Source organism: Euprymna scolopes, chromosome 23 (genome assembly GCF_053919585.1).
Source record: "Euprymna scolopes isolate OS-2025 chromosome 23, ASM5391958v1, whole genome shotgun sequence".
NCBI lineage: Eukaryota > Metazoa > Mollusca > Cephalopoda > Sepiida > Sepiolidae > Euprymna > Euprymna scolopes.
In genome coordinates this window covers 78,603,731-78,616,495 of record NC_136504.1, presented here as the reverse complement: position 1 = coordinate 78,616,495, position 12,765 = coordinate 78,603,731, and the positions used below count along the sequence as shown (strand labels likewise).

Here is a 12,765-nt window from a genome sequence, read left to right as displayed (position 1 = left end):
TTATGGAATGTAAGAACATAAGGACAAAATGAGAAATAAATTAGGATGCTGCTGATAGTAAAATCAAGATTCACTTTCTGCTATTCTATAATAAATCCATAAAACATTTACAAAAACTTAAAACTCAATTCATTTTAAACAACATTTTTTTAGCATGATAAAACAAGATTTGAATTTGCATTCAATAGTATTATAGATTATAATTCACATATTTAGCAAACACACAAACACACACTTCACAAAATTCAAATACGAGCCACCAAGCACAACACATTACCCAAACTTGGCTTACACCTTATCGAATGTCTTCTATGCTAATGGTAGGATTAATACTAACAAAATGAAAAACAGGAAAAAAATACAAAAAAAATATATAACTTGCTCTGATGTAAATGTCGAAAGTAAGGAAAAAAATAATAAATGACATTAAAATTGCATCATTTTTGGTTTTAAATTCCCATTTTGTGTGTGTGTGTGTGTGTGTGTGTGTGTGTGTGTGTGTGTGTGTGTGTGTGTGTGTGTGTGTGTGTGTGTGTGTGTGTGTGTGTGTGTGTGTGTGTGTGTGTGTGTGTGTGTGTGTGTGTGTGTGTGTGTGTGTGTGTGTGTGTGTGTGTGTGTGTGTGTGTGTGTGTGTGTGTGTGTGTGTGTGTGTGTGTGTGTGTGTGTGTGTGTGTGTGTGTGTGTGTGTGTGTGTGTGTGTGTGTGTGTGTGTGTGTGTGTGTGTGTGTGTGTGTGTGTGTGTGTGTGTGTGTGTGTGTGTGTGTGTGTGTGTGTGTGTGTGTGTGTGTGTGTGTGTGTGTGTGTGTGTGTGTGTGTGTGTGTGTGTGTGTGTGTGTGTGTGTGTGTGTGTGTGTGTGTGTGTGTGTGTGTGTGTGTGTGCCCAGCAATAGTTTTATCATTACGGCTATTGTGCATCCAGCAATGCTAATATTTTTATTTATTGTTTTGATTCTAAAAACTCATCTAAACAGAGAAAGACGTTCAGAAAAACTAAAAACAAATTGTTTAAAATTTGTTTTTAGTTTTTCTCAACTCACGTAGATTTTGTTTTTGTTTTTGTTTTTTTTTTTTTTTTTTTTTTTTGTTGTTTTTAAAGTTGCATTTTAACATGCAACTTCCAATAATAAAAGATATAAACATTAGTTTTCATTATTTTTCCCAAGGGAACCAAAATGCTAACTGTTCAACCATGTCTGCAATGAAGATATCCGAAGGTACAATGGCATCACACGAATTGGTATCTCAGATTGTTTGAACATGTGCTGAAGACCAACAATGACACTGTTGTGAAATTTGTTTTTGCATTAGAAGTCACCAGAAAGCAACCAAGAAAGAGAGATCCTGCACAAAGATCCATGTAAAGCTGGTCTTCACTCTGATCCATCATATCAAGTTGAGTCAAAATCCAAGATTGCAGAACTCATTGTAGCTCAGGGTTAATGCATAAAAAAATTTTTTTTTTTTTTTTAAATCGCCAATAAATTGCTTATAAAATCAGTATAAAAAGAGATTGCCGTGACTGATTAATTGAGAATGCTGTGTTGATTAAAAGTTATTTTTTGTTAATAAGCATTTATAATTACGTTTCTGAATTTTTGAGATGAGGATTGATTATTTGCAATCTTTCGACTACTGTTCTTATCTTGAGCGTTATTTTTACAACATTTCCGTCAATGTGACCTCTGACTTTCTTCAGGTGTTTCTTGTCAAACTCCGGAACCTGCATAGAGTTTTGGAACTCTTTAATTCACGTGGGTAGCATGCTTTCATTCAATCAACCCTGACTGAGTAGAAGTCCTAAGTAATTTGCAAGTGTATTTCGAGTGTCACCTAGGATTGAACCTACAACCTTCATAAGTGGAGACATCCATCATTGCAGAAACCACCATAGCTTAAAATTAATAAATTTTTTTTCTCTAAAAAGTCTTCAATGTAAGCAATGTTGGGTAAATACTGTTTGTGTTTGTATAAAATCACTACAAAAAGTTAATACTGTGATATATGTTAACTATTAGTTATTTTTGAATAACCATTTATAACATCCAAAAACCAATTAGCTACAACATGCAATGGATAAAATTCTAAGTAATAATCAGTCTTCTGAAGATGAAAGGTTCAATCAACAGAACAAGTGATACTAAGAACATAAGAATTATTCAAAGCTTTTACCTGGTCATGGCTGACAGAACTAGAACAATCTATCCCCATGGATTAAATAAAGAGTTTAGTTAGAAATTCTGTACAAATTCCAGTATTCAAAATAAAGATTCTCGAATTGAACAAGACACACTTCAGGTTACACCAGTGAAAATGTTTTAAGAATAAGATCCAAGATGATCAAAATATATCAAATAATCCAAATAATCGTCATCTTAAAAAAAAAGAGGAAATATAAATAAATCTTACCAAAACTGTGTATATATGAAGGCATCTGTAAACGGGAGAGAAATCAATAAGATCCTGCGCACTTAACTCCTAAAGTGAGAAAAAGAGAAAAAAAGAAAAAGTTGAATATAAGATGAAACTATATTAATAACATTTTGAGAAAATTACACGTTTTTCTCGCCTCAATGTAACTTTAATAATTACACAGTAAATTGTTTTTCTTTTAATTTTTTTAATCAAATGTTTATTTAAATAAAAAATGCAACCATGAACTCAAACAATTTAAAAAAAACTTATTTCAATCGTTAATTTAACAAGATTTCTCCTACAAAGGCCGACTGTTTCATCCTCCCTGATTCATCACATAATCTATCAGTCTGTTTGCTGACTTGTTAAATCAGACTCTTAGATTATTACTTATAAAAGGTTAAAAAAAAATTTAATCATAAGTATTTATGCGATTTAAAAAGAAAAAAATGCAAAACAAAAATTCAAGTAAACAAGTACAGTGAGTATAAAAATAGCAATACACATGAAAAAATTGAAATAGCTTGAAATATTTCAATATTGGTATGCATAGAAAGAGCTTGATGAGCTAAGAAAGAATCTTTTTAAATTTTTAAAATCTGATTAAAATTAAGGAAGTTATGGCTATTTTTGTGCCTCACACGTTTGGATATTTTTCCCTCTTTATGCGTTTTGTCACATTTTTTACACTACTTTTTCAGTAAAAATGTCATATCTTTGTTAAAACACAAGACTAAGAAATGAAATTTACCATATAAGTGTATTTTTGTACAAGGAATCAGAATATGCAACTGAAAATCTCCCAAAGTTTATGGTTTCCAAATAATCTGCAGTAAATGTGCATAAATATGCAGCAATTCCTTAAAAATGCCATGTATCCATAAACAGAAAAGAAGTTGGAGAACTCAAAGTTGAATTGTAATGTGCTTTATGTACAAAAAACTTAAATCTAAACATAAGACCATTTAAAAATGAATATATTGCAATATTTCTTTGGTATTATTGTAGATTAACACCTTCTGTTTAACCCCACTCAACTCCTTCTGACCACCCCTCCAAAATGTGATTCTACCTTTTTAGGAAATTATGTATAAAATCCCATGAAAAACTTTAATGAAAGATAAACAAATTATTTTAGAATTGAATGTAAAATAATTTCCTAATATAGGTCATTCTAGCATTTTAGGGCAGTTAACTTTTTTTTTTCTATGGGAAAATATGCATGCTTTTTTTTTTTTTTTTTTTAAGATGATTATGTGTAGTTTTAAGAGGGTTTCTATGCAATGAGAATATGAGGAGGGTTGCCATTTGGACTTTGAATTAATTGTAGGGCTAAGGAAAATTATGTGTGAACATACTGAAAACTTGACAGAGACAAAGCTAATAAAAACAATATTAGAGGGGGGAGCGGTTAGTTTCACAAAAATTTAATGTAAAATAATTCATCATTTCCTGGCCATTCTAGCATTTTAGGACAGTTAACCAATTTTTCTTTAAGGAAGGATCTATTTTTTGTTTGTTTGTTTTAGATGCTTGTATGTGGCTTACAGAGGTATTTTGTTGGGGGGGGGCTTGTCACTCGAACTTAGTGTTATTGTTAAAAGAGTGTTTTAGGAGGAGACTTGCCACACATAATTTGTATTAGAGGTGAAGTTAAGAGAGCTTTTTTTCAAAGAGAGCGTTCAAAAATTTGTTGATTTTTATTTTCGAGGTTGAAGGTGTTAATTCCATAGGCCGTTTATACTACGCTGGAGCAGGTTGTAAAAATATCTTTCGCTTAATAAGTAGAAAAAAAAAAAATAACGAAATAAAAAGCTTCCTAATTGTAGTTTGATGTGTTTTCTAACTGCTTTTAAAATTTCAAGAATATTGATATAGATTTTGAGGGTTTGTATTACTATACACATAGATTCGAAAAAGTTGTCAAAAAAACAAATATATAACAAATAAATGTTATCAAAAGCAAGTTACTTTTCTACCTAACTGGATAATTTTTTAGTGTTTTTATTTAATGTAACATGTTTATTCAGCTTGAAAACAGTGTTTACCGATGTTTTGGAAAATTTAAAATGGCGCCCGACTCTCTTGAAATGGTAAGTTTGGGGAAAAGAGTTAAAAATAAAAAAGTAGACAAAATACTGCTAGAAACTCGCTCAATATATGTTACCGTGACATAGGCTGACATATATTCGGTGAGTTTTTAACAGTATTTTGTATTGTTGTTTTTATTTTAACTCCTTTTCTCAAACTTACCGTGTCAAAGAGGGTCGGGCCGGGCGCCATTTTTAATTTTCCAATACATCGGTAAACACTGTATGTTTTTCGAGCTGAATAAACATGTTACATTGAATAAAAACACAAAAAATATATCCAGTTTGGTAGAAAAGTAACTTATCTTGCCTTTGATAATATTTATTTGTTATATATTTGTATTTTGACAACTTTTTCGAATCTATGTATAAACGAGATTTTGATACTTATTTTGATTTTGAAAAAAAACATTTGTGGCTGTTCGCAGTAAAACATAGTTTTGAACAACGAATTAAAACAAATTTAAAGAATAAAAGTGCATGCAAGCTATATATCTACAAAAGTTTATTTTGTTTTTTTAACCATGTTTTTAAATTTGACGAGCAATGTGAGAAATTGCAACAGATTCATAATGCTGAATTGGTTGGGATTGTTGTTATTATACATTCTGAAAACCGAATAGTTCTAAACTAATGTTATTCTGATAACAAAATAGCTCTCATTAAACATATAAGAACATTCATATTCATATTTTCATGTTTTTCTTAATTCGTTCTTGAATAAAAATTAAAGAACGCGTGTTGTTTATACACTGTGCTATTGCTGATTCTACAGGCTGGAGCTGCTGCTGCTTCTAGTAATGCTAACTTCATTTGACCAAATTCGAGAAATAGAAACAATTTTTTTGGGGGGTAGGTCCTTTTAAATTATCAATTACCGCGGTCCTACTCAACATAAAATAATACTTTTAATTGATAAAGATAGTAAAAAGATTGATTTACTTACTACTGGGTGTCCGAAGAATTTTTTTTTCAAAATGTTCAATACTCGTCATATTAAAGTCTTATTTTTAACACGACAAAAAAAGAAATGGTCAAAAATATTTCAGACACTTGACAGTATTAAGATTAACACCTCTTCTAATTGGTTCCCAAATTTCATGACGAAATTCTTCATACAATCACGGTACAGACCTTTAGAAAACAGGGGGGGGGGGTCATTACAAAACCTTACCGAAAATGCCATTTTATGACGTTCACATTTTTATCACTTTATTTGCTTAAAACTCTTAAAATATATAATGTACATTCATATTTAATTCATTTGAAAGTATATTCATTTCCGAACAAAACAGTAGTAATTTGAAGACTTGAAGTGCTTTGGTTTAAAAAATATGGCTATTTTAGTAGAACTACCTTGAAATCTGTGATTATCCAAAGCGTTTTTTCGTCCGTGTGTATTACTAATAAAAATACTATTCATGTCTAATTTACAAAATGTTTTAAACAGATTTTTTCTTCGATTTTTGGTGTTAAATTAGTTAAAATTAGTAAAAAAAAATATAAAAATCAACAAAATCGCCAACATCAAAATCAATATAATTTTAAATTGGCTGTAGAAATTAAAAAGTTGTTACAATACAAATCCCTGAGATTTGAAATGAATGAATGAAAAAAAAATCTTTCAAATAAATTCACAATAAAATATCCGATAAGCATTTATAAAAATCAAAATTTTCATTAAGTAACAAAAAGCTATAACAAACTATCATCTAATCAGTAAAAGCTATAACGAACTATCATCTAATCAGTAAAAGCTATAACAAACTATCATCTAATCAGTAAAAGCTATAACAAACTATCATCTAATCAGTTTCTATATCTTTTTTAAAAATATGAAACAAATACTGAATAAACATTCAACATCTTACAGTAATTTTTTTTTTGGGGGGGGGGATCCTTTTTAATTGTTTTTTTCTTCAGTTCACCTTTTGATAGCTTTTTTAGATACTGAATTTTTTCCCCTACTTTTATGTATAATTAAATCGATATTGTATATTCCAAGACCATACTCCCATTTCACTGTTAGTGTAGCATAATTAAACTGAACTAGTGTTGAAGAGAGTTAAAAAAAACATAGGTTACTTGATTCATCTGTATTAAGTTTGTTTCATGCATGTAAACGATGGATGATGAAAAATATGAGATAAAAGATATCAAATTGCACACATGGTTTCATGGATTCAAATAAATTTTCCAGTTGACACAAGTCATTTGATTCCATAAAGTTTCCACTTGGTAAAAGCATCAATGAATTTCTTCTCAAGTTTGAGACAATCATTGCTACTTTTAAATGACACCAATGCACAGCGATTCTTAAAATTAGAGCTAATTTCTATCAGTTTAAGTAAGAACTTCTCAAAGGCGTTTAATTTCGCAAAAGTTAACTTCAATCATATAAGCTGCATTTGCATACTACTTTCAACAGCAATTAATGAGGACTTTTTAAGGAATCATCAACTTTTCTTCTAATGTTTCCAACCTCTGGTTTTAATGAGATTAAAAAAAACAAAAAAAAATTCAACATTTTTTATCAGTTAAAATCTTCCTCATGTAAGAAGTTTAATGTTTCCAATTTTTTATCATTAAATGGAGAAGACAATCACAAAAGAGTGTTTTGTTTTTCAAAATCATATTGATAAAAAATGTCATATAGATATAATAAATGTTTATCTTATATATAAAGTAAATATGAGAATTCTCTTCTACACTTGACTGGAATAGTTTTCATAAAGTAGATACAAATATGTTTTATAAGTGATCTCAGACAATTATTAGTCCATTTTTTTTTTCATTCAAATGTAACCAATTTTAAACAATCCGCAAAACATTATCTATTTTGGTTATTATTATCATAAAGGGAATCAAAGGAAATAACCACTCTAAGTTTCAAGTACTCTTCCTATAAATCATTACACTGGCAAGAAATCTAATTTGCAATGAAGCAGTGATGAAATATTAGTCACCTTTTTGGCTATTTTATTCATTGCAGTTGTTAAATCCAGTTCTTTAAAAATTTTAAGCTGGAATGTTATTTTTCATTGTAATAGATGTTTTAATATCTACATTTTCATCACTGCCCATCTTTTCTTAAATTAATATCTAATTCAGTTGTGAACCAAATCTTAAGCTGCTTACATTGTTGAAAAGAGCACCATTTTCACATTCAAATATCAAAATCTGAATATGTAGAAAAAGTTACATTTAAAAATATTGTAAATATAGTAAAAAGAACTAAAGTGAGGGGGGTAATGTAACTGCTCAGATTGTTATCAAAACAGAATTTTTGTTTAAAAAAAATATACTTTTTAGAATTTCAACACTTTTAGAAACAGGGGAAAAGGAAACAAAGCAAAACACAACAAAACGACGAACAAGAAAGAAAGGAAGAACAAAGTTAAAGAAAGGTGGGAGAGAAAGAAAAAGAAATAAAATCTAGCAAAAAAAAAAAAAAAAAAAAAGGTATAAAGCTCTATCTATTAGACCTGTTCTTACTTAAAAAATAATTTTCATATCATCTTCAGAAATTGTTGCTGATTATAAACAAAATCACTGAAATTGTTTCCAATAAAACTAACCTCTTCATCAACCTGGTCAAATTCTGGCTCTTCTTGAATCTCTATCTCTCCTGTAAATGGATTTGGTGGGGGTGGCGCCCTGCGGCGCCGCCTTTGTTTAGCAATGGAGGGATCAATGTTATTTTGCTCAGCGGACTGAAACAAACAAATTTTAAGTTGAACAAATTTTCAAACAATAAAAGCAGACATAACAAATTATTCATCACTTACAAAAGTATGATCTCTCTCCTGCTCACATTTTTTTTTTTCAATTTCAAGTTTACTTTAAATCTAAATAAATGACTTTTTGTTCACATCACTAACACAGGTATATATATATATATATATATATATATATATATATATATATATCTTCAAATATTGTACAGGTATTTTATTTTTCATAATTATTCAGCCCTAGGAAGTCTTGAAATAAAGACAAAATGTTGATGAACATATAATTTGATTTGTTCCTTTTTCATCTCTCCATTATTATAGAAACTGTGCTTTATGCTCTATTTTTTTCTTATCCAAAATTAGTCTTGTTTACCATCATGTGTTCAGATATAAAACCATAAATGTATAGCAAGTACGCAAAAAATTACTTTTTTGAAAAACAAACTCCATAAAACAAATGGAAAACTTTTCATAGAAATAGAAAATCATAAATCTGAAGAACATTAAAAGATCATACATACACCAGTTAATGTTATTAAAACATACACCAGTTAATGTTATTAAAACTTTATGGAAATGATGGCTTTTTTAAAAAAATTGGAAAGAAAATTTAGATACACAAGTTAATTCAAGAAGAATGATTGGAAGAGATAACTTTGGGCAATATCAAATTACCAGTACAGTGCTAAAGCTGCTTTGTGTGTGGAAAGCAATTAATGACTTACGTGTCTCATGGCAACCTCTCCAATCTTAGCTGAGTGTTTGCGGATATTCTCTAAGAAATCCTTTAGATCTGACATAGAAGCTTCTTTTATGCTCTCCCGCAATTTGGGAATGGCATCACCCATCGTCTGAGAGAACCAGTGACTGCTCACCCGGGGCAGGTACGTGTGCTCCAACTGCTCTAAGGTTTTCAGGGCAGGATAGTATCTTTCAAAAATAAAGCAATGATAACATTTTTTTTCAATATATTTTTAACATTGTATTAAAAATATAAATTTTACACTTTCATGTAATAATCATTCCTGAAACAAATTATCAATGACTTATTTTGTGTCTCTTCTGGAGGAATAACATCACATTTTTGGGCATCTCATGATCACTTTTTAATATAGATTTTTTTATATACAGATTAAATATAAGGGATGTTTGAGGTGTTCAAGAAGTGGTTAGTACCTTTGGTAGGAGGGCTCGCCATGTTCTTTTTTTTAGAATAGCTCGTCTGTCACTGAACCTCACCTGACACTCAACTCTCACTTGTGGCTCCCTGTAGCTGTCACATGCAACAGTGGACACACCCTGGGTACTAGCTTTGGTGAGCTTGCTAAACCAGGTGAGGGTAGCCGATGGGTCTCAAATCCAGGGAGTTAGAATCGGGTTGCGTCAGCCTTACTGCATGTGAAGCCTGACTCCTGGCGGAACAAGCAGAAGAGTTCACCTGAAGATCCAACGGTTGTGATGGCAGTGGCAGCATGTATTGTTGGAGTGTTTTGAGCAGAATGTGGCGCCCAAAAGAAATCCTGGTCATCCACTGCAGCTTGACAGTTTCCCTGTTGTAACAGTTCTTTGTGCCACTGGATCAAGACTTCCTAGACAGAAAGTGGGAGTGCCCCTGTGCACTAGGGCAGGTCGATTTTTGGTCCCGGTGAGGCAATGGTAATGATAGTTGGGGTTTGACATAGAAAAGACCTATACAAAATATTTTTCTCAAAATCGTTATCTTTGCTTGAGGAAATGACTTTAAAAGTTGAAAAATTGAAGCGATTAAAAGTTTTCTGGTGAATTTTTAAGAACGTCCCGTCATCCAAACAAGAAAATGGAATCATTATTTAGAATATATTTTAAACTACATTTTTAAATAAAATGAGTGAGGATAATGAATTAATAAAATCAATATTAAGTGTAAAGGCAAAATTATGTTTTTTAAATAATAGTGACCAAAGTTCGCTTTTTCATTTCAGGAACTTTTTTTGGTGGAAACATTTTAGATTTCACCGTCGCAAAACACGCTCATTATTGATATTGAAAATTAACGTTTGTTTATTATTTAATTTGAAAACATTACGATTTAGGCTGAATTATTTCAAAAGGAAAAACGAAAAAGACTTGTTTAAAATATATATTATTATATTTCTAGTGTCTGCAGTGAATTTCAACATTTGTTTTATCTTTTTTAATTTGTTTTTCTATTAGGTTGGTGCAAAAACAATGGCATTTTTGACGTTTAAACGAACGTAGAAAACATTTTTGCACCAACCTAATATTTCACATCAAATTCTATTTGAAATTTTTATTAAAATAGGGTAATACTCCAGTTTTATATTAAAACAAAACAAAAGAAAATAGTTCATACAATTTTATTCTACACATTCTTTACAAAACATAACCACATAAATTTTCAAGTTTTCTACTTAATAAAAAATACTTTGCAGAAAATTAGTGCCAAATTTTTAATATCTTTTATTTTTAGGGAGTAATTTCTTTTAAGCATTGTTTTTCTTCTAAAATTATAGTTTTAAAATCAGATAACCCACAAAGATTAATACAAGTAAATAAGGAAACTCCTTTAAAGGGTTTTCGTTATTTGTGCATCTATGTTATTGTGCTAAAATAACTTTATTTAGAAAGCCATTCTTAATATGAAAAGGAGGTTGTATTGTAACTATTCTGTACTTTCACCTAAAAATTTAACAAAAATTTCATAAAAATTAAATTTAACTTGAAAATACTATTAAAAATAGCATAGTAACATAGATGCATAAGCACTGGTTTTTCAAACTCTAAACATTCGTTTCAAATGGCACAGCTACAGCAAGAATGAATCTCTTTATGGATAAATTCATGTTATCGAAGGAGGAGCTAAAATCTGATAAAACTGTCTAAACTAAACACTACTATGCCTCTGATTTGGTTTGGTCCTCTCTCTTCAATACATCTAATTTAACTCTACAAAGTTTTTCATTATTTCTTATAACTAGCACTTATTTTTGTACGTATAAAACTGGAAGATAGCCTAATACAGTTTCCTTCACTTATAATCCATTTATTTATTTTACTTTTCAGATTAGAATGTAAGTAAAAGCACGACGTTCAGTTTTAACCTGTGGTTCACAAAATTTGCTGGTTCACCTTGTTATTTGGATGAAACAGCACCCTCAACTTCACGACAAGTCATCCAGTTTAGTTATTTCCTCGAAAACAGTTATCCCCACTTATTTCTAAGTTAATTGCCAAGGAAATAATTCGTATTCGGCAAGCAGTCAAGCCACAATTGCGCTTGTTAAGGTAATATTATATCGGACAGAAGGTCAATATATTTTGCTATAAGATGGCCAAACAGATTGATTGCTGCAAGAGATTTCCTGTCAAAGTGAAAGAATAAAGGAACAGCTAGACAGACTGTTTGATATATTTTTTTGCAGCTGTAAACTTTCTGTCTTGAGATGTGATGACTTTGCAGTAAAGTGCAAGACAGAAAATTTTCAAACAAGGCACATAATCTGCACTTGACCTAATAAGGAGGTAAAATTAATTCTATAGATTCACTTGCAATTATGTTCCTTTTTTGTGGAAAATAAAATAATATATTGGTATTTATTATGTAATCTGGCTCTATTATTAAACATGCAAATTTTTCAATTTTCAGGTTCCACTAGAAGAACTGCCATTTACAGCAAATTTTAAATTAATTGATGGAACAACAAAAAGCCTAACAACATTTACTGGTCCTTTGGGGAAACTTTGTATCAATAATTATCAAGATTTGCCTCAAGTAGAATTCTAAAAAATTAGTGTCCCTCCCGATCATCATTATCTGACAGCAGAAGAAACAATTTAAGTGTGAAGACCAGAGGCTACTTTTTGAGTATGCTGTTGGCATTTCTTGTGGAGAAATTAACTTAGAAAATTGGGTCCTTGAATCAAGGAAGATAGCTAACATAAACCACAAGATTAATGTGTTTATGGACTAGAGTTGTCTATCCTCAAACACTATGATAAATTAAACATTTTGGTCAAATTTATCATCTAAGTGTATGCAGTTAGTTGGTTTGAGATCAAAACCGACAATATTTTTTTTAACCAACAACAGTATATTTTAATATGATTCAGAAAACAAAACAGTTAACTGAAATCCAAATTACTGTTTTAAACTGTTCAAAATATAGTGCTTTTGCACTACTTCCGGAAAATATAATATCGATGATAAACTAAGATGAATTGGATGTGAGAGAAGAGGGCATTCAAAGGATTTTGTCTATTAAGTAAATTTATTTATATTTATCCATTAAATTTTATTAGTTTTCTTAATTTACCCAAATAATAGTTAGTTTTATTCATATTACATCGCAAAAATATAAAAAAATAAGTGTTTTCAAGTAATTGTTTTGCTTTTTTTTGTGTTGCTTTTTCCAGAAATAGTGAACAACTAAAAAAAAAAAAATTAAAAAGATTACTGCTATCAATTTTGCAGCCACACACTGGTCAAATTTGATTGATTTTTCTCAAAAAGTTGTATATGGGTAGAAAGC

At 30.2% G+C, this 12,765-nt stretch overlaps 1 protein-coding gene across 3 annotated transcripts in view; it reads right to left on the bottom strand.

The window, feature by feature from the left end:
• LOC145246017 (exocyst complex component 6B-like) overlaps positions 1-12,765 on the bottom strand; it is a 151,737-nt gene that overhangs the window by 42,635 nt on the left and 96,337 nt on the right. For all 3 annotated transcript variants that reach the window (XM_080107831.1, XM_080107830.1, XM_080107832.1), the window contains exons 5-7: positions 8,962-9,166; positions 8,081-8,215; positions 2,407-2,475 (exon numbers count right to left, since the gene is read on the bottom strand). In XM_080107831.1, coding sequence (XP_079963957.1) covers positions 2,407-2,475; positions 8,081-8,215; positions 8,962-9,166 — 409 coding nt within the window. The remainder of the gene's footprint in view (positions 1-2,406; positions 2,476-8,080; positions 8,216-8,961; positions 9,167-12,765) is intronic.